Here is a 24656-nt window from a genome sequence, read left to right on the forward strand (position 1 = left end):
AATCTCTTCCAATCTTCTTGATCTTCCTCTTCTTTCTGGTCGCGGATCCTTCCAGTCAGGTCGGCTAGCTCCAAAAAGTCCAACATCTTCCAGTGATATTTTAGGTAGCAGGCGGGGCCCATGACTTACATCACAGGAGCCGACAACACAAAACACTGTTACTCTATGTAGGCTTTATTTTATTTGTTTTTTATCTTATACTGTGGTACCTCTAGATGCGAACGGGATCCGTTCCGGAGCCCCATTTGGATCTAGAAGCAAACGTAACCAGCGACGGCACGCCAACACACGTGTTGCTTTTCGCCGCTTCTGCGCATGACGTCATTTTGAGCATCTGCGCATGCGCAAGCGGCGAAACCCGGAAGTAACGCGCTCCATTACTTCCGGGTTGCCATGGAGCGCAACTCGAACGCGCTCAACTCGAAGCATATTCAACCTGAGGTATGACTGTGTTCTAAATGTAATTTACTCACAATCACATCCTAATTTAATCCTAGGCCTATTTGGTACTTTCAAGTGACTTCTAATTATTTATATTACAATGTTTGTTCAAATAATCCTTAAATCTCTTCCAATCTTCTTGATCTTCCTCTTCTTTCTGGTCGCGGATCCTTCCAGTCAGGTCGGCTAGCTCCAAAAAGTCCAACATCTTCCAGTGATATTTTAGGGAGCAGGCGGCGCCCATGACTTACATCACAGGAGTCGACACAACACAAAATACTGTTACTCTATGTAGGCTTTATTTTATTTGTTTTTATCTTATACAGTGGTACCTCTAGATGCGAATGGGATCCGTTCTGGAGCCCTGTTCGGACCTAGAAGCAAACGTAACCAGCGACAGCATGTCAGCACATGTGCATGTTGCTTTTTGCCGCTGCACGACGTCCTTTTGAGCATCTGAGCATGCACAAGCGGCGAAGCCCGGAAATAATGCGCTCCGTTACTTCTGGGTTTCCGCAGAGCGCAACTCGAACGCGCTCAAAGCGAAGCACCTTCAACCCGAGGTATGACTATATTTTGGAAACGAACATCCAGTTTTTTTCCTTTAATTTTTTTGGGGGGGCCCCAAGCTATACAGTGGTACCTCAGGTTACATATGCATCAGGTTACATACGCTTCAGGTTACAGACTCTGCTAACCCAGAAATACTGTTTCAGGTTAAGAACTTTGCTTCTGGATGAGAACAGAAATTGTGCTCCGGCGGCACAGCGGCAGCAGGAGGCCCCACTAGCTAAAGGGGTGCTTCAGGTTAAGAACAGTTTCAGGTTAAGAACGGACCTCCGGAACGAATTAAGTACTTAACCCGAGGTACCACTGTAGTTTGTTTAGCTTATACGTAAATCGGGCACTGATTCTTCAGCATGATGCTGTGCTGTTACACAGTGGAGAGGGTAGGCGCCAGAAGAGAGCGCGCTCTGCACATGGTTAGGGGCGCCCTTCCCTTCGAAGTTCTCCTCCTTTCCCTCGGCGCGAGGGCGAGTCCCAGGATCTCCGTGCGCTTCTGGCGAGGTCTCCGCCCCGCACCGCATCCCATCCCATCCCGGGCGGCCCTTTGCCTCTCACCTTCCCGCGCGGGGGCGGGGCCGAGGGAGGGCGCGCCCCTCCCGCCCAGCCAGGTGCCCTTCTTAACGGGCTGCCGAGGCGCCCGGGCGCCGATTGCGCAGCGCCATGCCGAGCCCGGGAGACGGCGGAGGATCGCGACGCAGGAGCAGCGGCCGGCAACATGCGCCCGCCGGAGAAGCCTCTGCTGCTGCTGCTGCCGCCGCCCCCCCTGCGCGTCTCGGTCGCCGCGGCCGCTTGCTGCCTGCTGCTCCTGCAGGTGGACGCCTATTTCGGGTCAGCGGCGCTTCGCTTCCCCCCCTTTTGCGCGATCGGGCTTGCTTAGACTTAACGCATGCAATTTCCCTTACATTTCCCTTTCCCCAGTTTTTTGGTGAGATTTCCCATCCCTTTTTTGCACGCCTTTTTTTTTTGTCTGTAGTTTCTCTTTTGCATTATTATTTTACATTATTATTTTGAAATATGCATTTAACAACCTTAAAATATCAATGACTTCCCTTCTCTTTCCGTGGTTCATTTTGCATACATAAATCCCTGCATATTTTACATCCACTATTCCATTATTAGTCTCTTTCCCTATTTTTGTGCAATCGCGGCTCTTCTGTTTTGAACTTCCTTCCATTCCTGTGCGCAAGTTCTACCTTTTCCTTCTCGTTTTGCTTTTCTTTTCCTCCCTTAGCTTTCGACTTTTTTTCACTTCCTCGCCCTGCTTTTCAAAGTTCACGTGCTCCTCTTCTTCACTTTGCATCTTGTTTTCGAAGGACTTTTCCTTCGGTTAGCCAATCTGCTGGGTTAACTTGCCTTGTGGATTACAGCTTCACAACCTGGCTGCGATCCTAAACACACTTTAAGCCAGCCCCGCAGAATCCGGGATCCTGCTGCACACCAGCTGCTAGGTTGTTGCACATAGTTGAGACACTGGCTTGTGCACATGCACTGGGAAAATGTGGGAGCATTGAAGGGTCCAGCCTCCTGGATCCTGCATTCATTTTAGGGGTGTTGAAGAATGAGATTCTCTTCCTCCCCTCCTCCTGCCGCTGTTCAGTGAGCTTGTGTTTCCACTTGTAGCAGCAGATCTCTACCAGCAGAAATCTCTTTCATCTGCAAAATGCATCGGAGCAGTTGATAGAAAAGTGATGTTGCTTTGCACAACAGCAATTTGGTGGTGGGAAGAGATCTGTCAGTGTAAATATTCAAGACAGGAGTTTTCAATGCAGGCGATGTTTTCGTGCATGCATGTGTGAATGTAACTCTTTTTGCACAGAGGTTGATATTCGGATCTTTCCTTTCTCCATTTTTGTCTGAATTTGAAACCACTTGCATTCAAACTGGTGATATTTAGGGTTTGTATGACTGACATACATATTCTGGAGTTCGCTTGTCCCTGTTTCTTTTTTTAAAAAAAGAGCTTTATCCATAACTTTTGCTAGTATGGGTGAGTTTGTTCTGTTGTGCTTGGGGCGTAATATGCAGGTTGACCTGTGGAGCGGGGAGACAAACCTCTTCATTATACAGTGGTACCTAGGGATAAGTACTTAATTCGTTCCGGAGGGCTGTACTTAACCTGAAACTGTTCTTAACCTGAAGCACCACTTTAGCTAATGGGGCCTCCTGCTGCCGCTGCACCGCCGGAGCACGTTTTCTGTTCTCATTCTGAAGCAAAGTTCTTAACCTGAAGCAGTATTTCTGGGTTAGCGGAGTGTGTAATCTGAAGCGTATGTAACCTGAAGCTTATGTAACCCGAGGTACCACTGTACTCATCACAGAATTATACAGTTGGAAGGGACCACAAAGGTCATCGAGCCCAGCCCCCTGTAATGCAGGAATCTATTGCCCAACGTGGGATTTGAACCCTTGACCCTTAGATTAAAGGTCTCATTATTCTCTGTATTTGAACAGGAGTCCTATGTTCTGGTTTAAGAAGGGAAATGCCCCATTTCAAGGCAGTTCCATGTGTCATCTTGCAACCAATTGCATATTTTATGTCTCTTAATCCACAAAGAGTTCTGCACCTGTTTATCCTTCCCTGGTCTTTCCAGTAAACACAAGGATCACATGGATGCTGTTTTACAAAATCTGGGTTTGCACTGGAACGGGCGCAAAATTGAGGGATGGACATGTGTGTGCGTGCCTCTGTCTTGAAACGCAGTTGTGTGAAAATCTGGGTTTCTTAAGACTTGGATTTCAAGGGTGCATATTTGTGTGTTTGAAGTATCAAATGACTCTCCCGCTTTGGGGTGAAAAGCACGTGAGTTCCAGCTCTTGAAACGGAAAACTTATAGTCACAAACGTATTTGACACTGAGCTCCACTTAACTTAGCAATACTATCTTAAGAGTAACATCCATGGGATTGTGCTGTCAACATTCCAATATTCCGAGGCGATAAACAGTGTACAGTGGTACCTCGGGTTACATACGCTTTAGGTTACAGACTCCGCTAACCCAGAAATAGTGCTTCAGGTTAAGAACTTTGCTTCAGGATGAGAACCGAAATTGTGCTCCAGCGGCACGGCAGCAGCAGGAAGCAACATTAGATAAAGTGGTGCTTCAGGTTAAGAACAGTTTCAGGTTAAGTACAGACCTCCGGAACGAATTAAGTACTTAACCCGAGGTACCACTGTATATCGAACCCTTCTTGATGACAACGTGTGGGATTCTTGTTTCGTTTCTCTCTTTCTCTTTGCTTTACATGCAAGTTTTGGATTCTCAAAATGCAAGCTTCCATTTTGCAAAACTAAGTTCTTAACACTGCACTGACAAATGCAAGTGTTGCTGTTTTTTGATAAAGAAAGAAATGGTGCTCCACTGCGGGCTATTTTTTTTTTTTTTAATATAATGGTGGATAACAATATTATTTTTGCTGATCTTATTATTCTATATGTATTTACCTTTCAGTTCTGAGTTTGCACCTCTGCTTGAAATGTTGTTTCTTCCATTGCAAAAAAAAAAAAATCATGCTTCCCTTTTTGCAGTCTGAATTTTAAACAGTCAGCTTCTACATCAGGTTGGATTAGAACATCAGTGTTTCCCCTCTCCCCCAAACAGAACGAGGGAGCTCTGGAAATAACACAAAATATATTTAGAATAGTCTCATTCTTCATGTGTAAGAAGGCCTAAAAAATTATTCAAATAGACACATGCTGTGTGATCCATTCATTGGGGCTGGCTTCTGTGTTACACCTGGATAAGTGCAGCCTTAGGGGAAATACTGAATCTAAGACTGCAACCCTATGCACACTTTAAATAATACTCATTGCTTCTTATTTCTGTGAGTAAATATACAAAATTCTGAGTTTCAAACTTGGCACCCCTGGGGCTGAACCAGAAAAAAACAACAACTTGTCAATCAGATTTCTGAGAAAGATGTACTTTACAATGTCGGGAAAACACTAAGAACTAATCAGAATGTGAAATCTTGAATTTCAAAAGTTCCGAATTTTGAGGTGGATTGCATATGCATGTACAAGGGTCATCTGCATTCCTTATACAGTGGTACCTCAGGTTACATACGCGTCAGGTAACAGACGCGTCAGGTTATAGACTGCTAATCCAGAAATAGTACCTATTTCTTAAAATAGTACCTAAATAAATTATTATTATTATTATTATTATTACCTCGGATTAAGAACTTTGCTTCAGGATGAGAACATAAATTGTGCTCCAGTAGCAGCGGGAGGCCCCATTAGCTAAAGTGGCGCTTCAGGTTAAGAACAGTTTCAGGTTAAGAATGGACCACTGGAACAAATTAAGTTCTTAACCTGAGGTACCACTGTACAAGGAACTTGTTTTGGCTGTGGGAAGTGATAAGAGTGCTCCTGAGTTTGTGCAAAGTGCCTTTGCCTCACAGGCAAGTGGCTCCACTCTGCCTCCACATACTGAGGATTCTTCAGGAGAAAGGTTTTGTGATTCCTGGGCAAGCTTGAGCATCCGAACCTCTTGCAAGCATGTGGTACCGTAAGATGCACCCCAGAGTGAAAAGCAAGCTTGGAAACTCAAACAAGTTGCAAAGTTCCACGGGTACAACTGAATAACCCTCGTCCTTAGATGCACAGTGAGGGTGGGTCATGATATGCACTTTCTCAGTCAGAAGCCCATGAATATAGCTGGCCATCCATTTTAAGGCCAAATGGATGAAATACTGCTGTTTGGGTGCTTTTCGCATCCTGTGTTTTCTTATCCTGCGAGCAGCACATGCCTAGGACTTGGCGATCAGAAGGTCGGCGGTTCGAATCCCCGCCATGGGGTGAGCTCCCATTGCTCCCATTTCAACCTAGCAGTTTGAAAGCACGTCAAAGTGCAAGTAGATAAATAGGTACCACTCCAGCGGGAAGGTAAACGGCGTTTCCGTGCGCTGCTCTGGTTCGCCAGAAGCGGCTTAGTCATGCTGGCCACATGACCCGGAATTTGTACATTGGCTCCCTCAGCCAATAAAGCGAGATGAGCGCCGCAACCCCAGAGTCGGTCACAACTGGACCTAATGATCAGGGGTCACCTTCACCTTTACCTTACTTCAGTGTAGAGTCTTAGACTGGGAAACAGAGTATATACTGTATAACATTCTTTTTAAAAAGAAAAAGGCAGAAAATAAATGCTCTCAAGCTGATCCTTACAAAGGCATGTCCAAACTATTGGTGTAGGGTGTAAGATAGACGCCCCCGCTGTGAGTTGGCAGGTCCCTGATTTCAAATCATAAATGCAATACAGTGGAACCTCAGTTTTCGAACATAATCCTTTCCAGAAGACCGTTTGGCTTCTGAAAAGTTCAAAAACCGAGGATTAATGGGCTGGCCACAAAGTCAATTGGGGTGGGGGAGGAGAAGAAAACTCCCCAGAGGCTGTTCAACTTCCAAAAAACGTTTGAAAGCAGAACCAATTACTTCCGGGTTTTCGGCGTTCGGGTTCCGAATGGTTTGGCTTCCAAGACACTCACAAACCAAGGTTCCACTGTAATTAATCGCCTAAGGCCACCTAAGTTCGAGACCTGTACTCTTCCAACATGGGACAAATAATACTGGGCTGCCATTTAAAAGGGCTGTTGTTGTAAGGATTAATTTGTGCGAAATACTTGATAAGTGCGAAATGTTAGGTTTCGTAGTGCCTGTTCATCAGAGAAACGCTCATAACCAGGCCTTTTTTCCAGCTGGAACTAAGTTTTGGCATCTCTCAGGTGGGTGCCATTACCATTTTAAGAGGATATAAACATGTAGGGCCAAGGAGGAGCCTTTTCCGCATCTGAAGTTTTGTTGTTGTTTAGTCATTTAGTCATGTCCGACTCTTCATGATCCCATGGACCAGAGCACACCAGGCACTCCTGTCTTCCACTGCCTCCCGCAGTTTGGTCAAACTCATGCTGGTAGCTTCGAGAACACTGTTCCACCATCTCGTCCTCTGTCGTCCCCTTCTCCTTGTGCCCTCCATCTTTCCCAACATCAGGGTCTTTTCCAGGGAGTCTCCTTTTCTCATGAGGTGGCCAAAGTATCGGAGCCTCAGCTTCAGGATCTGTCCTTCCAGTGAGCACTCAGGGCTGATTTCCTTAAGAATGGAAAGGTTTGATCTTCTTGCAGTCCTTGGGACTCTCAAGAGTCTCCTCCAGCACCATAATTCAAAAGCACCAATTCTTCGGTGATCAGCCTTCTTTATGGTCCAGCTCTTAGTGGTAGGTTAAGGAAGTGATGCACAAGAATCACGATGGTTTATAGATGAGGATGTGTTGTAGTAAGTATTGGGTCAGACCTAGCACTTTCGAGTTGTGTTTTTGAAAGCCAGCAGAGCCGCCATAAATGCTTCAAATTGCTCCTAGCATAATGAGCCTTTGGCTAATTAATCAGTCTTTTAAACTATGTGGAGGGGCTAGTGGTTATTGTTTCTGTTGGTTATTATGCTGTAGATTTTTGTGTTTTTACATTTAAACTGAACTTCAGATGAAGGGCAGTATAAAAAATTAATAAAAGAACACCGGCCTGGCCCCCCATCAAACCTGAATTTTTGCAGATAAAACAGCCTTTTGATGGCCTGGAGAAAAGTGATAGCGCTTGCTCTCTCGTTACACAAATCGAATTGCTGCTTAAAGACACAAGAGAGGAGAGAGGCTGGTGAAAAAAGTAGGCAACTTTCTCCTGGCAACTCGCCTCCTTTTTAAACTCAGAGGTTGAGTTCTCTCCATAGCTGAGATAGAAGAGGCTTTGCTCAACTTGATGAAACCTGCTTCTTTTGCATTTAAAAGTACCACACAACTCTAGAAGTGTCTGGGCTTAGTACATTTCTTAGTACATTTCTCTGGACTTAGTACAGATTTGTAAACCTATGTCCCCCCCCCCCAAAAAAAAAAAACAAAAACGCCTTGTATGTTATGTTTTGGAAGACTGGAGGATTCGCAGTCAAGCCTTTTGTTTAAACCTATTTTCCTGGCTGCCCAAGTTCATATTTACAACCACACATGGCAGCATACTCACTAATACCAGGCTCTTTAGGCACTGGGTGGTACGTAACTTTGTTTTACTCACAGCAGAACCACTGAAATCTTTGGACTGGACCAGTGTTTCCCAAACTTGGGTCTCCAGCTGCTTTTGGACTACAACTCCCATCATTCCCAGCTAGCAAACCAGTTGTCGGGCATGATGGGAATTGTCCCAGCATGGCAGCTGGAGTTCCAAGTTTGGGAAACAGTGGACTAGTCCAACGACTAGACTAAAACTTTTTGAATACCACCCATTGCTCCTTACTCCTGAGCTCTCTTGTCCATGTTTACCTGTTCTCTGTGGAAACTAGTGGCCTGAGATTTCTACTTTGCAGCGGGTTGGGCTGGATGACCCTCAGGGTCCCTTCGAACTCTACAATTCCATGATTCTATAATTTACTCACCTGTGAATCCTATCAACAATGCTGGCTCTCAGTGTCCTCAGTTGTCCTCGTGTCTATGATTGCCAGTGAAGACTGGCAGTTCTGGGACTGGCAGTTCTTGAGAGCACATGCCACTTAGATTGGCATGTTGTTGTTTTTTCCTCTTTGAAGCATCATGTCCCATCAGTCTTTGCCAGCATGGCACCCTCTAGTTGTACTGGGCCACAACTCCTATCAGTTCCAGTTAGCATGGCGGTCCTCATGTTGTTGGCAACCATCTGTCTTGAGAGACGATGGCGTGCGCCTCCGAGGATGATGTCAAACCGAGGGGAAAATGTGTCAAAACAGGAGGGTTTCTCAAGAAGCTGCAGGGTATCTCTGGATTGTGGCTAATCTCAAACACCAGCAATGAAAGTGTGCTCTGGAGTTTGCGTTAAGTTTTAGACTCTGCCTGCGCATTGGCATCGTGTTGTGTTTTTTCAGAGTCTGGATGCTTCTCTTCCCAGATTTGACAGTCCCTGCTCAATACTGTTGGAGTACCTGCTTCGTTCGGTTTTTTAATTTTTGTGGGGGTGGGGAGAGTGGCCCTAGCAGGGTCAGAAGCCACTTTTAATTGCAGGGAAATTCCTGGAATGGACAGGATACCAAATGGGATTTTTCTCCTTTCAGGAAGTGTACACACGCAAACACACACTCATCGGGACTTCTACTAAGCAAGAAGAGGCAATATTCCCTTTTCCTTCCAGCTATCATTTCCTTAACACAGAACAAATATTGGTTATTGCCTTAGGTGCCTTATTGCCTTTGGTTGTTTAAGCAACTTAAGGGAGCAGCAGCCTCACGACAGCTGCCTGCTTTTAGTTCTCGGAACATTTCACCCAGCTGTTTGTCAGAAATGGTGCATTGGTCTTCAGACTGTCGTTTGGGGGAGAACTGTTACTAGGGGTTTCTTGGCCGCAACAAGAAACTGAGTAACGGCAGGTGATCTTCCATGAACTTGTCCATTCTTCTCCTGCAATGCTCAGATGCAGGAATTTCTGGGCACCTGTGTTGCGTTCTCAGTACCTGAAGGGTGATGAGGATGCCTTTTAATCCTGACCAGCACTCTGTCTGTCTGACAAACTTGCTGAGGTTGCAAAGTAGGTAAAGGTAAAGGGACCGTTAAGTCCAGTCGCGGATGACTATGAGGTTGCGGCGCTCATCTCGCTTTACTGACCAAGGGAGCAGGCGTTTGTCCGCAGACAGCTTCTGAGTCATGTGGCCAGCATGACTAAGCCACTTCTGGCAAACCAGAGCAGCACACAGACATGCCGTTTACTTTCTCGGCGGAGCGGTACCTATTTATCTACTTGCACTTTGATGTGCTTTCGAACTGCTAGGTTGGCAGGAGCAGGGACCGAGCAACGGGAGCTCACCCTGGCACAGGGATTCGAACCGCCGACCTTCTGATCGGCAAGCCCTAGGCTCTGTGGTTTAGACCACAGCGCCACCCGCAAAGTAGGTAGGGATGTGCAAAGAGTTCTGCGAAGGCAGCAGGTTTTTAGACGTCTGCCAGAGGGTTTTCTGAGCTGGGTTCCCAAGTGTTTTTAAGGGCAGGGAGTTCGTTAAGTAGGGTCAAGCAACCAGGCACACCCAAATGAGGGTCAGCTTTGGGAGCATAACATCTGTGAAGCAGTATGCAAAATTCCCCCAGGTACCAGGTGCGAGTCCAGTTGTGGCCATGTGGAGATCTCTGAATGCTAGGTTGGCGACTGACATCTCCATCTGTCTGGCCCCTCCAGCTTTCATAAGCAAGTAAGCAGAAGAGCTTACATAGTTATTTATATCCCATCTTTTCCTCCGAGGAGTACATTGTTCACTAAGTAGGGATTTGAACCCAGGCCCTAAAAGGTAAAGGTAAAGGTACCCCTGCCCGTATGGGCCAGTCGTGTCCGACTCTAGGGTTGCGTGCTCATCTCGCTCTAGAGGCCGTGAGCCGGCACCGTCCGAAGACTCTTCCGGGTCACGTGGCCAGCGTGACGAAGCTGCTCTGGCGAGCCAGCACCAGCGCAGCACACGGAAACGCCATTTACTTTCCCGCTATAAAGCGGTCCCTATTTATCTACTTGCACTTTGACGTGCTTTTGAACTGCTAGGTGGGCAGGAGCTGGGACCGAATGACGGGAGCTCACCCCACCGCGGGGATTCAAACCGCCGACCATACAATCGGCAAGTCCTAGGCACTGAGGTTTTACCCACAGCGCCACCCGTGTCCCGCCCAGGCCCTAGTTCAACACTAACCACTACAGTGTGCTGGCTTCCTAGAGTACTTCTGCTATGGGCCAGCTGTATAATTTTAAGTTGGTAAATAAATATGGGGAAAAGCAAAAGGTCACTTAGGATCTCAAATATTCCCCTTGAGGCTTGAATTTGTATTATTCTGGATTATTTTATTTGATGTTTTAATGTGTTGTAAACTGCTCTGAGATTTTATTTTCTTTAAATTAGAAAGCGGTCTAGAAATGAAATGGGAAAGAATAATAGCAAAGTTCACTGCAAAAAAAAAAAAGGGAGGCACCTAGATATTCCGTTGTAAGCTAGGTTTAAGGCGCCATTTGGCGGTAAGCTTATTACAGGGATGCGGATGATGCTGTGGTCTAAACCACTGAGCCTCTTGGGCTTGTCAATCAGTTCGAATCCCCGCAACGGGGTGAACTCCTGCCAACCTAGCAGTTCAAAAGCACACCAGTGCAAATAGATAAATAGGTACCCCTGCGGTGGGAAGGTAAACGGCGTTTCCGTGCGCTTTGGCTTCTGTCTTGGTGTTCCATTGTGTAAGAAGCAGTTTAGTCATGCTGGCCACATGACCCAGAAATCTGTCTGCAGACAAACGCCAGCTCCCTCAGCCTGACTTGATCATAGGATTCTATGATTCTATGATCTCAAAACAGAGCTAGCGGGATGGTCTGTAGTTTGATGTCAGAGAATCTGCTTTGTAGAAAACCCAAGACAGACTTTCTGTGCCCAGATCTCCCTATTCCCATCATGCGCTGCAGTGCGGAGGCCTTGGAGCATCAACAGGCACTGGCATTTTAGCCATTATTGTGGGATGGCAGTCACCAATGGCGTTCGTGGGGCAGGAAAGAAATACAGTGGTACCTCAGGTTACATACGCTTCAGGTTACATACGCTTCAGGTTACAGACTCCGTTAACCCAGAAATAGTGCTTCAGGTTAAGAACTTTGCTTCAGGATAAGAACAGAAATTGTGTTCTGGCGGCGCGGCAGCAGCGGGAGGCCCCATTCACTAAAGTGGTGCTTCAGGTTAAGAACAGTTTCAGGTTAAGTACGGACCTCTGGAACAAATTAAGTACTTAACCTGAGGTACCACTGTAATGGAGTTGGCACCTTGCCAGACAGCTCTGCTTCTCTGTTGTTGTTTAATAAATTTGTATACCGCCCTATAGCAGCGGTTATAACATAAAATCATAATCTAAAAACACAAAATACTTAATAAAAACAAAAGCAACCCAATAACCCTGCCCCTCCCCAACAGAGTTATAGGCAACAGTAGTTAGGCTTTCCCGCCAGCCAAAGCTGATGGAAGGCACTCCGTGCCACTGAGGCCACCTGAGTCTCAGGTAACAGTAAAGGATCCAGGAATAACCCCAAGCTACTACTACCTTCCCCTCAAAGAGCCTTTATGCTCGCGAGATTAAATGCCTTCCCCTCTACAGTGACCAAAGGTAGATTCTCACATACTCCATATCAAGCCTGTCTTGTGTGCCTGCAACCATGGAGTACCAGATTCAATGGACCACATTATCTTTGATTGCTCTCTACGCAGTAGACTCGCCAACTGATGCTGAGTAAAATGTTGGACCTCCGGCCTATAACTCCAAGAAGAAGTCAAATGAGGTTTCTCCTGGCAGATCGGGACAAAGATATTCCTGTTTTAGTAGCTTCCTTTTTAGCCACAATTTTACCCAAAAGGGTTCCCAACGAACTATCCTTTCGGGGAACAGACAGGGCAAAGCAGAATATCTAAGTGCACACGATCGTAGTGTGACCTTATGACCCTCGACAGATTCACCCTTGTCCTTATAATTATCCTAGTGACCTTAAATGTGTATACTGCCTTGGCTCCCATTACGTTTCTGAGCACAATTCAAGGTGTTTGTGCTGACCTTGAAAGCTCTAAATGGCCTTGGCCCAGTATACCTGAAGGAGCGTCTCCAACCCCATTCTTCTACCTGGACACTGAGAGTAGCCAAGTTACAGGGAACCAGGCAGAGGGCCTTCTCGGTAGTGGCACCCGCCCTGTGGAACGCCCTCCCACCAGATGTCAAAGAGAACAACAACTACCAGACTTTTAGAAGACATCTGAAGGCAGCCCTGTTTAGGGAAGCTTTTAATGTTTGATGTGTTACTGTATTTTAATATTTTGTTGAAAACTGCCCAGAGTGGCTGGGGAAGCCCAGCCAGATGGGCGGGGTATGTATGTATGTATGTATGTATGTATGTATGTATAAATAAATAAATAAATAAATATTATACAGTGGTACCTCAGGTTAAGTGCTTAATTCATTCCAGAGGTCTGTTCTTAACCTGAAACTGTTCTTAACCTGAAGCACTACTTTAGCTTGATGGGGCCTCCTGCTGCTGCCGCGACGCCGGAGCACGATTGCTGTTCTCATCCTGAAGCAAAGTTCTTAACCCAAGGTAATATTTCTGGGTTAGCGGAGTCTGTAACCTGAAGTGTATGTAACCTGAGGTACCACTGTACTGTGGTGCCAATAAAGGTATTTGATTAGATAACCCCAAGCTACGAACCCGCTCCTTCAGAGGAAGTGTAACCCCATCAAGAGCAGGCAGCCTCCCAGCGATCCGGTCTAGGGAACCACCCACAAACAGTGCTTCAGTTCTATCTGGATTGCGTTTCACTTGGTTGGCTCTCATCATTATCGAGGCAAGACACCGGTCCAGCTCTTCCACTGCCTCACCTGCAGATGTAAAAGAGAAGAAGAGATGAGTGACAGGGAAAGACTTGTGGATGCTTTGTTCAAGGGTCCTTGGAGTCCACTAAGCGTGTAGAAACAACTGTCTTCTTTTGGGGTGGGGCCTGTTTTACTTCCTGAACTGATAGAAACCTGGGAGTTAGATGGATGGAGTTGCAGGGAAAAGGACTGTAGCTGTATCAGGGGGCTTACATCTCCTTGAAACTACTACCATCTTGATTTGGTAGTTTGGAAATTTACTCGTTTAATGATTAACCGCCGACGCCCACCGGCCGGAAGAAAAGTTCTGGAGAGCGGAGACGGTAGGAGCATTCCACTGCCGGGGTTGTGGAGGGAGCGCAAGCGATAAGCATCTTTCTGTTGGCTTCTTCTCCTACTGCTGGAGGCCTTTTGGCTGCATGATGGCAAAGGCATGCTTGATAGATCACAGGTTCTATCGCACAGCATCTTCAGGGGACAAGCTGTGTTGTGTCGGGTCCAGCTTTGGGAATTGGCTTTTTGCATCGCAAAAGAAGCGTCCGACCACCAGTTACCCTGCTAAAGGGAACATCAGGAGAGCAATGTAAAGGGATTATGCTTTTCCTGCATGCCAAGACAAACCCAGGGGCAAATTAATTGTGAAAAGGGGGGAATATGGTTTGTGATTGCAGCAGAGATTCTGTGTCCAGGGCAGCTGTCTACCAGCTCCATCTGGTACGCAGGCTGAGACCCTACCTGCCCGCAGACTGTCTTGCCAGAGTGGTGCATGCTCTGGTTATCTCCCACTTGGACTACTGCAATGCCCTCTACGTGGGGCTACCTTTGAAGATGACTCAGAAACTGCAATTAATCCAGAATGCGGCAGCTAGACGGTGACTGGGAGTGGCCGCTGAGACCATATAACTCTGGTCCTGAAAGATCTGCATTGGCTCCTAGTACGTTTCCAAGCACAATTCAAAGTGTTGGTGCTGACCTTTAAAGCCCTAAATGGCCTTGGCCTAGTATACCTGAAAGAGCGTCTCCACCTCCATCATTGAGCCCGGACACTGAGGTCCAGCTCCAAGGGCCTTCTGGTGGTTCCCTCGCTGTGAGGGTGCAGGGAACCAGGTAGAGGGCCTTCTCGGTAGTGGCACCCACCCTCATCAGATGTCAAGGAAATAAACAACTATCTGACTTTTAAAGGACATCTGAAGGCAGCCCTGTTTAGGGAAGTTTTTAATGTTTGATGTTTTATTGTGTTTTTAATATTCAGTTGGGGGCCACCCAGAGTGGCTGGGGAAACCCAGCCAGATGGGTGGGGTATAAATAATAAATTTTTATTACTACTACTACTACTATTATTATTATTATTATTATTATTATTATTATTTTTTATTATTATTATGCAGGGGGCTTGTGCGTTTCAGCCCTTCCCCCCACCCTCACAGGTTTTTCAATCCCTGCTCCCAAGCTGCTTTCCTACTTATGGGAATAAAATATAGAGACTGTCTTTTGGTTCTTTTGCAGATGACAAAGCAACTTTGCTGGGGGTCAGGGTTTTAATTGCAAAAAATAGCCTGTAGTGAAAAGGAACAAATTTTGCAGACCTGAAGGCTATGCATTTCATTTTAGACTTTTAAAATTTATTTCTAGGACCAGTCGTAGATCTTTTCATTTGTAGCTTGGCTCAGGGTTTCGCTGCTGATCACAGTTGTTATTGTGCTGGCTGTATGTTGGTGTTGTTCTCTTTAATTGGTGAGAACGATGAGATTGGTGACAGCGCAGGTTTAAGATTAAGCAAAGCCTTGGGGTTGAGGGAAGGAGTGGCCGGCAGATGTGTGTTAACTTTATTGGGTGAGCTGTTGCAATAATTTCCATTGTTGGTGTTAAAGGAGTGGTGTCCTGCATGAGTAACTGATATTTCCTCCCTAACTTTTCAGTCTCGTTGGCCAAATACTTTCTTCCTCTCAACTAGGACAATGTAGAACTTGCGCAGTCACAGATACCCGGTTCGGATTCAAATGACACTTGTCGGTGATGTTCAATATTAACAAGCAGCGAAGGCTAGGAAGACACCAAGAAGGCCAATTTATTATATTTATAACATCACTCACGACGTGTCCCAGACTCCCCAAGGAAGCTAACAACAGGATACAAGCTATTCATAACACCAATTAAATATCAAGCACAGCAGCCAGTAAAATTACGAGGAAAAAGAACCAAAGGAGGAAAAGGGCAGCAAAAAAGCCAACCGGCAATGAGGCCAAAGGCCTGACAAAACCGGTAGTGTGATGCCATAGAGTAGGAACAATATATTGCGGCAAGGAGTTCCATAGGTGAGGCCGTGGGGAAAAGGTGCTTTCTAACATTCCTGCCAATTACCAGAAAGGTGTAACAAGTATGCAGGAGAACTTCTTCCACAGCTGACCTTAGTGGAGGGGCAGGTTGTATTGGAGAAGAAAATCCTTTAGGTACCCTGGTCCCAAGCCATACAGGGATTTAAAGCTAACAAGCTTGTGTCTTTTAATATTTAACGCTGTACTGTTTTTAACACTTGATTGGGAGCCGCCCAGAGTGGCTGGGGAAACTCAGCCAGATAGGCGGGGTATAAATAATAAACCATTATTATATTATTATTATCTAGAAAACTTTCGGGATTGGTTCCTAAACCAAGCTGTGCTTAAAATCCTAGCAATTGTGTTTTGCTTGCAGAAGTTGGCAGCTTCCATCCATGTATACTGTGTTGATGTCGACCTGTCTTGATTTGACTTAAGACGTATGTGAGTCTAGCCATGCTCTGGGCTATCCTATCCAGAAAAGAGCTGCTATCGATCAATGTAGACAATACGCAGCTAGATGGAACAATGGTCTGACTCTGTATAAGGTAACTTCCTATGTTCCTAGGTGTTTTGGGTTCCACCCATATTTTATATGATATCAGGAGGCATTCTTGGCCTGTAGATACATCTTCAACAAACCATGTAGGTACCACCTCATGGGAGTAGGTTGGAGGGTTGCAAATTGGTTATATTTTTTCCTCCTCTAGCTCTTAATACCAAATATTTCCTTTAACTAGCTCCTCACAAGCCCTCAAGCTCAGCTTTTTATTTTTTAATAATATTTTAGGGTTTTTTTCCATATAGAAAGTGAATTTGTTACTCAAAAATTACATTCCGATTCAAGAAAACTAGTGACTTCCTTCTTACGCAACATCAATGTTTATAGCCCGAATTACATAGAATTGTGTTTTAAGGTTCCATATTACCTAATTTCATCTTCTCAAGCATGTTTCTTAATATATTCTTCTATTTTCTTACACTTCAAACCATGCTGTGGTCTTCATACATGGGAAATAACTTTTGATATAGACTGGAAAGGGTTTCCAGTCCTCTTTAAAAGGTTCTAAATTTGTATCTTTTATTAGTGCCGTCAATTTTGCCATCTCTGGATATTCCAAGATTTTCAACAAACATTCTTCCTTGGAGGGCGTTCCTTCCTCCTTCCATTTTTCAGTGTAGAGGATCCTTGCCACTATAGTCACCCACATAAATACTGTCAAGGCTTTCTTTGGAATTTCATTCTGGATACTATTCAAGTCTTGCAATAATAAAAATCAATGCTTTTTTCTAAAAAAAATGTTTAGGGGTGTTCTCATTTTCCTACTCATATTGAAATACTGCCCCTCAATGAGGCCAAACTTAGACTCACAAAAATGTTTAGGAGTATGCGTACCCATGCGTACGCCCAGAAAAAAATGCACTGATAATAATAATAATAATAATTCATTCTTCTGCATGTCAGAGCCAGTGTGTATCTTGGGAGCACTGCACATATAACTACATAGAGAGCTTTCCTAGTTCATCTTGCCTGCTGTAATTTAAAGTGGAATCGGTTCACACATTCCCTTGCCATTCGTCAAACGGATAACCACTTGATTTCTTACTTGCATGTGTGAACCAGACCTGTACACACCTGGGAGAAATCCTGCGGGCAGGTATATTATTGGTGGTTTGCCAATGTTAATCTGCAGCTGGGAAATAGCTGTTGCCGCTTCTACTCTGTTTAAGGCCATGATTCTTTCTTCTACCCTTCAGCCTGACTGGGAAGGAAGCGCTAACTCAGTTTCCTCTGCTGGGGCCCTCGTCCAACCCTGCTCACTGGAAGGCTCACTTGAAGCAGTGCGACCTGCTCCGCTTATCCCGTAAGCAGAAAAGGCTTTGCCGCCGAGAGCCAGGCTTGGCCGAGACCCTACGGGATGCCATCCGTCTCGGGGTTGTGGAATGCCAGTATCAGTTTCGCAACGAGCGCTGGAATTGCAGTTTGGACGGACGGGCCGACCTCCTGAAACGAGGTATGAGTGCCTGCTTGTCGGTCAGCTTCCGAAAACTGGAGTGCGGAGAAAAATCTAGGCTTTCTCCATTTGGGTCTTCCCCCTTCTCCTCACCCCCCAATGTCATCATGGGAGAAAGAAAAGCAAACCAGGGTAGAGGTTCTAAGGTTTGCATTTCTGAACACCTTACGGCCAGAGTTGATCAAGTGATAACGTAGAACCCCCTGTGAATACCTTTGTCAGGCTTGTTCGCTACTCTGAGCTTATTTATTGCGTTTCTATCCTACGTTTTGCTCCAAGGATCTCATAATTAATAATAATAATAATAATAATAATAATAATAATAATATCTATTATTTATACCCCACCCATCTGGCTGGGTTTCCCCAGCCACTCTGAGCGGCTCCCAACAGAATATTAAAAATAGAATTAAACATTAAAAACTTCTCTAAACGGGGTTGCCTTCAGATGTCTTCTAAAAGTCAGATAGTTGTTTCTTACCTTCACATCTGATGGGAGGGTGTTCCATAGGGCGGGCGCCACTACCGAGAAGGCCCTCTGCCTGGTTCCCTGTAGCTTTGCTTCTTGCAGGGAGGGAACCTCCAGAAGGCCCTTGGAGCTGGACCTCAGTGTCCGGGCTGAGTGATGGGGGTGGAGACGCTCCTTCAGGTATACTGAGCCGAGGCCGTTTAGTGTGGCATGTATGGTTCTCCCGCTCCTCATGTAATCCTCACAGAAACCCTGCGAGGTACGTCAAGGTTAGGCATGCCCAAGGTCGCACAGTGAGCATCATGGCCAAGCGGGATTTGAACCTGGGTTTCCCAATTTGTAGTTGGATACCCTTGCCATTCTTCCACACTGACTTTCCTACTCTTTCTTACTTCCTTTTCTCTCCTTCCTCTCCTTCAGGTTTCAAGGAAACGGCCTTCCTGTATGCGGTGTCCTCGGCAGCTCTGACCCATTCCCTCGCGCGGGCCTGCAGCGCTGGGCGCATGGAGCGCTGCACCTGCGACGACTCTCCGGACTTGGAGAACCGCAAGGCGTGGCAGTGGGGAGTGTGCGGAGACAACCTCAAGTACAGCACGAGGTTCCTGAAAAACTTCCTGGGCCAGAAGAAGGTTGGCAAAGACCTGCGCGCCAAGGTGGACATCCACAACACAAACGTGGGCATCAAGGTGAGGGCAGAGGTACCCGTTGTAAACAAAAATGCCCTTTCCCCTTATGGGGTATCCAAGAGCCCATATAGAGTCCTTACATAGGTTCCCTATTGGTAGGAGAGAATAACAGAGGCCAACCAGAGAATATTGAGAAGCAAAGCAGCTAGTAAGCTTGATCTTTGTTGCAACAGGGTGCTCCCCTCACCTGCAGGAAAGAGGAGGAACCCAGAAAAATGGCGTGCAAGGCCTTATAAAGACTTTTGAAATTGCCACCCTGTAGATCAAGACCACCCCCAGAAACATCATACATACATCACAGAAGGGGTGTAACCTAAGACCACCCCTCAGATACATCACACCTTCATCACAGAAAAGGCGGTCTAAGCAGAAATTTGAATGTGGTTTTTCTCCTGTCTGACAGGTTACTTGATTGGATTGCCTGGGTAGCCTGGCCAGTCTTTTGTAATGATAAATACTTAGTTCCTGGGCCAGGTCACAGGCTCACACCCTATTCAAACACAGACATACCCTTAAGACAGGATTTGTGAAGGAAAAGACAATGGGGAGGCTTTTCCATTTTCCTTTGACCTTGCAGAGAAAACATTTGGTCAGTTTGGGAATCAAAATGGTTCCAGGTTGGTCTTCCTGTGCTGATCTATGTATGTGCTTGGTTGGTACACTTAGGAACATTTAACATATATCTAAGACCTCAAAATTCCTATCACAAACCACACAATTTGCCGAGAGAGAGAGAGAGAGAGAGAGAGAGAGAGAGAGAGGAGTAGCAAAAGCAGATTGTCCCTGGTTATCCCCAATCTCCAGCCTGCACCTCAAGAGCCAAGCTAGGCCCTGGAATGCCATATCCGTGCTGTGTGCCTTTTCACAGTTGCACAGTGCAAGTGTGTATTAAGCAACTGGACACTGGAGCTTTTCTTTGGAGAGTCCCAACTCTCTGCCTCAGAGGTGGGGAATCATTTTGCATGGTGAGGACAATGTTTACCACATGGGGAACCTTTCAAGGGACGCATGCTAGTGGTGGGCAGGGTCCAGAATAAGGGATTTTGGGCTTTGTACAGTTAGGGTGCACATTAACGTCTGAGGTTTTATTTTGTTTTTATATCTGTTGGAAGCCGCCCAGAGTAGCTAGGGCAACCCAGCCGGAGGGGGGAGGGTACAAACAATAAAATTACAGTGGTACCTCGGGTTAAGTACTTAATTCATTCCGGAGGTCTGTTCTTAACCTGAAGCACCACTTTAGCTAATGGGGCCTCCTGCTGCTGCCATGCCGCCGGAGCCCGATTTCTGTTCTTATCCTGAAGCAAAGTTCTTAACTTGAAGCACTATTTCTGGGTTAGCGGAGTCTGTAACCTGAAGCGTATGTAACCTGAAGTGTACGTAACCCGAGGTACAACTGTATTATTATAAAGAGAGAACACAAGAAATAAAGGTAATAACAAAAATGGAAAAAATAAAGAGGACTTCTGTTCAACTGTAACTAGATTTTAAAAAAACAAATACAGTCATACCTTGGTTCTCAAACAGAATCCATTCTGGAAGTCCGATCGACTTCCGAAAACCTTCGAAAACCAAAGCATGGCTTCCGATTGGCTGCAGGAGCTTCCTGCAGCCAATCGGAAGCCGTGTCAGACATTCAGCTTCCAAAAAACATTACTTCTTACTCCTGGGTTTGCGACGTTCGTGAGTCAAAACGTTCGAGTCGCAAGGCGTTTGAGAACCGAGGTACAACTGCAAAAGAATGCGCAACTGTTCAGTGGCCTCGGGATTTCCCCCCTTTATTCCTTCGCAGCGTTTCGGTTTTCCACTCGCAACCCTAGCAAATGCCTCTCTTTCTCTCCCTCCCGCAGGCCGTGAAGAACGGCCTCAAGACCACGTGCAAATGCCACGGGGTTTCTGGCTCGTGCGCCGTGCGGACCTGCTGGAAGCAGCTGTCGCCTTTCCACGAGACAGGGAAGCTCCTCAAGCTTCGTTACGACGGCGCCGTCAAGGTCTTCAGCGCCACCAACGACGCGGTGGGCCAGTCGGAGCTGGCGAGCCCCCAGCCCCACAGCCACTTGCCCAAAGTCCCCGCCGGCCCACGCCCCACCGACCTGGTTTACATGGAGGACTCTCCCAGCTTCTGCCGGCCCAGCCGGTACTCAGTGGGCACGGCCGGGAGGACCTGTTCCCGGGAGGCCAACTGCGACAGCATGTGCTGCGGCCGGGGCTACAACATCCAGACACGCATGGTGACCTTCTCCTGCCATTGCCAGGTGCAGTGGTGCTGCTATGTTGAATGCCAGCAGTGCATGCAGGAGGAAGTGGTTTATAGCTGCAAGCAGTGAGACGCGGGCGCTGGCAGATCTTGTGGGGAGACCCGCCTGCTCCTCCTTGGACCGCACGGAAGGCCAGCAGCTCGACTCGGTCCTCTCCTTTGCATCGGATATGGAAGTTAGCAAGGGGTGGGACTTGGGAGCTGCAGGAGTTCTGCAGCCCTGGATTTTATGGTTCTGTGGACCAGCAACCAATCTCCAGGACTGCCTCTGCTGTGGGAAGGCCAGCACCCAAGAAAAGAGTCAAGGACCTATTCTCGTAAGATATCTAAGGAGCTGCCTTGTGTTGTCCATCTAGCCCAGCCCAGGACTCTTGGCTGGGAGTGGTTGCCTGAGGTTTTGCGCAAGGGGTCTTCCCCAGCCAAATTTTCTAAACGGCAAATGAAACTGGAACCTGAGCTGTGCAAAGCATGGACCAAGCTGCCAGAACTTCTCTAGAACAAGGCCCAAGGGTCTGGTTTAAGGCAGGGGTTTTGAGTCGCAGCTAGCCCAGGAAGATCTGTTTCGATGAGCTTCCAGGAGGGTGAATGAATCGGTTTTCCATGGCCGCAATGCAGCGTTTTCTTTGAACCATGTGCCTCTTTCTGGGTAGCGCTGCAGTCTTTAGTCGCAGCGCCAGCTTCGGCTGATGGCACCCTCGGGCAGCTGTTGCAGCCCCGCCAGCAGGGCCCACTGCTGATTTCTACCCCGGTCCCCCTTTAGAAAAACAGCTGAGCACCTCCATTTAAATCTCCCACAATGCCTGGTGTAACATCACTTGAGGTCATTGTGAGAAATCTAAACGGTTGCCCCTAGCCGGCCGGCGCTGGATTCTGGCTACTGCTGCTGCCAGGACTCATTTGAGGTGTCTTATGTGAGAAGGCACTTTGTCGTGCGCCACAAAAATTTGGACCTGACCCTGCGTGGCCCCACACGACCTGCTCAGAGGGGAACTGGGCTGTACCCCCCTAGGGATAAGCATGGTCTCTGAGAAGGCAGAGATGAGGTGCTGCATTCTTAAGGGACCCGAGCACAAAGAGGAGGAGCAGAGAATTCAGGACGTGTGAATGGACAAAGGCCAGCACCTGCCTCCATTTTGTTAGGCTTTGGAAGAGCTAAGATTTGGGGGAAGAAGAAGAAAACTCTCATAGCTTGAGTTTGCAAATAGAATCATCTATTGGGCAACGACAGGGGGGCAAACCTAGGAATGTGGACACTATTTCCAGTGGAACTATTTATAGTTGCGGGCGAGGATAAATGGACAGGTCCACTTGTTTTTATGTGAAACGAGCAGAGTTAAAGCGGCTAAGGACTGGGCAGCTTCCATGACAGGTCTGTCTGTAAGCCTGAGTCAAACATACTTGCTTTCTTTCATGTGATTTTCTTGGTGTGTGTGTGTGTGTTTTTAAAAAGAGTGTTTTATTGCATTGCTTAGATGCCGTTCATCATTCATTGCCCTCACAGCCCTTGGCCTCAGCTGCCCACAATACTGGTGTGGTTTTTTTGGTCACTTGGCTGTAGCGGCTTGTGTGATCTTCGTTAGTGTCATGATGCTAAACCAGACGTGATGTCGCAGCAACAGAGGAGTAAAACGGACCAAAAATCTGAAGTGACCCACCCGATATCAGAAGGAGGGAGCCAGTTTGATGCTGTTTTTACTTCAGCTTGATGCTGGGGGCTTTTTGGCCTTCTCTGAGGCGGAAGTAATAACTACCCATAGAAAACAACAGAGAAATCTTTACTTTTTGTGTAGCTGCGGTTGGGCGGTAACGTTGCTGCTCGGGTAACTAAAAAGATGGGAGTTTTTGTTTTGTTTTTTTAAAAAAACTTTGGACTTATGTAACTTTTTTTTTAAAGGTTCATAAATATATATATATATATATAAAATTATCCTTCCAATGCTAATAAAATCCATCATTGCTATCCCCCATATCGTGGGGCGGAATGGGGGCTGTGGCTGAGGGAGCCTGGTTTACACCAGCCCTGCAAAGTATTAAAGTTTGATGGCCATATTGGGGGGGTGGGGGGTGGGACAAGTGTATGGCGGCCTTTTGTCAACTTGGCGTCCTCCAGGTGTTCTGCACTACAATTCCCATCAGCCCCTGCTAGCACACTGGCTGACCTGGGAGAGTAAGGTTCAGCTTCCCTGCTCTGCCACAAAACCTTAATGCCAGCCATTCCCCTTCAGTTAACTTGACCTCCCTTAGGATTGCTGTGAGAATAAAAGGAGAACTGTTGAACAAGAAGGGGTTAAAAAAACTGTGGTAGCTTGGATTTCGATGCTATGGAGGGAAATAATTTATCTCCTGTTACTAAAAGTCCTACGCAAGCAGTTCTTGTCAGATTCTCAGCTGGTCCCTTGCTGTGAATCATAGTTTCCCCCAGCACCTTTTGACAAACTACAGTTCCCAGAATTCTTTGTGCGGTTTGGTCATGCTGGCCACATGACCCAGAAAGCTGGCTGTGGACAAACGCCGGCTCCCTCGGCCTGAAAGTGAGATGAGCACCGCAACCCCATAGTCACCTTTGAATGGACTTAACCGTCCAGCAGTCCTGTCCCTTTTACTGAGCTATCTGCCAACACACACAGGAGCAGGTCAGATTATTCCTTCTGTCTTCCACCCCAGCCATTGCTCCTAGCAGCCCTGTTTGTGACCAAGAATGGAAACCTTCCTTTCTTTACAACAAGAGGTTCTCTGGATTCCATGTTGGGGACCGCATTCTATGTTCCATGGGCCACTGGGGGTTTCACCTTCTCTTTTAACCAGCGCGCAACTGCTACATTTCTCCTGGCGATCACCCATACTCTTGCATTTGCCAAAGGCATCCTTGGAGCTCAAATCCCATTTGATGCAATGACAATCTCCACATGTTTGCCAGCTGGGCTCTAATTGGTCATTATTCTCAACCACCCTAAGTACCCTGGCAATTATTAAGCATGAGCTGACCCATTATTTATGTGTTAATCCTTAAGGAACATTCTCTCTGAGGCTTCCCACGGGATTTGAGGACATTTGGCTGGTTTGTTAGATCAAAGGAGGATGGGGGGGGGGAGAGAAGAGGAGGGACTTTTTTTATTTATTCTCCCTCCCCCACAACAATCTGCATACAGTACTAGAGCCTGCAGTGGGTCCATATGCAGAGGACAGCTTGACCAAGCCTGTGGTGCTAAATAACTCCAAATGAGTCAAGCCACGTGCAGGAGCTGGCTCACATGACTTTTGACTTGCCATGCTGCACACAACCTAGTGTGTGGTCTACCAGGTTGGTTTTGCAAGTGTGTTGGGGGGAACTGATCCAATGAGCTGTATATGCATACCCTCCAGCATTTTAACATCTCAAGATGGGTGACACCTGGCCTGAGAGCAGTACATGTGAAAAGGATCTAGGAGTCTTGATTGACCACAAACTTGACATGAGCCAACAGTGTGACGCGGCAGCTAAAAAAGCCAATGCAATTCTGGGCTGCATCAATAGGAGTGTAGCATCTAGATCAAGGGAAGTA

The 24656-nt window shown here is 46.7% G+C and overlaps 1 protein-coding gene across 3 annotated transcripts; it reads left to right on the forward strand.

Annotated features, from left to right (window-relative positions):
• The first annotated feature begins 1123 nt into the window (after nt 1-1123).
• On the forward strand, nt 1124-21404 carry WNT9B (Wnt family member 9B). 3 transcript variants are annotated; one of them, XM_079949907.1, is made up of 4 exons: nt 1124-1819; nt 17450-17706; nt 18595-18860; nt 20708-21404. In XM_079949907.1, the coding sequence occupies exons 1-4, from the start codon at nt 1362-1364 to the stop codon at nt 21182-21184; spliced, it is 1458 nt and encodes a 485-aa protein (XP_079806033.1). In that variant the 5' UTR covers nt 1124-1361; the 3' UTR covers nt 21185-21404. The 3 variants fall into 3 exon arrangements, with proteins under 3 accessions (XP_079806033.1, XP_079806031.1, XP_079806032.1); XM_079949905.1 differs by having other exon boundaries at nt 1615-1836; XM_079949906.1 differs by lacking the exon at nt 1124-1819 and adding an exon at nt 15178-15209.
• Nucleotides 21405-24656: the final 3252 nt, after the last annotated feature.

The sequence above is a fragment of the Podarcis cretensis genome (genome assembly GCF_951804945.1).
Source record: "Podarcis cretensis genome assembly, chromosome: 13".
Lineage (NCBI taxonomy): Eukaryota > Metazoa > Chordata > Lepidosauria > Squamata > Lacertidae > Podarcis > Podarcis cretensis.

Excerpts from the sequence above, each read along its gene's own strand:
- WNT9B (XM_079949907.1), top strand. The coding sequence starts at position 1,362 with ATGATGCTGTGCTGTTACACAGTGGAGAGGGTAGGCGCCAGAAGAGAG. Across the intron at positions 1,820-17,449 it reads GCTGCCTGCTGCTCCTGCAG|CCTGACTGGGAAGGAAGCGC; the intron begins GTGGACGCCTAT and ends TCTACCCTTCAG. Across the intron at positions 18,861-20,707 it reads ACACAAACGTGGGCATCAAG|GCCGTGAAGAACGGCCTCAA; the intron begins GTGAGGGCAGAG and ends TCCCTCCCGCAG.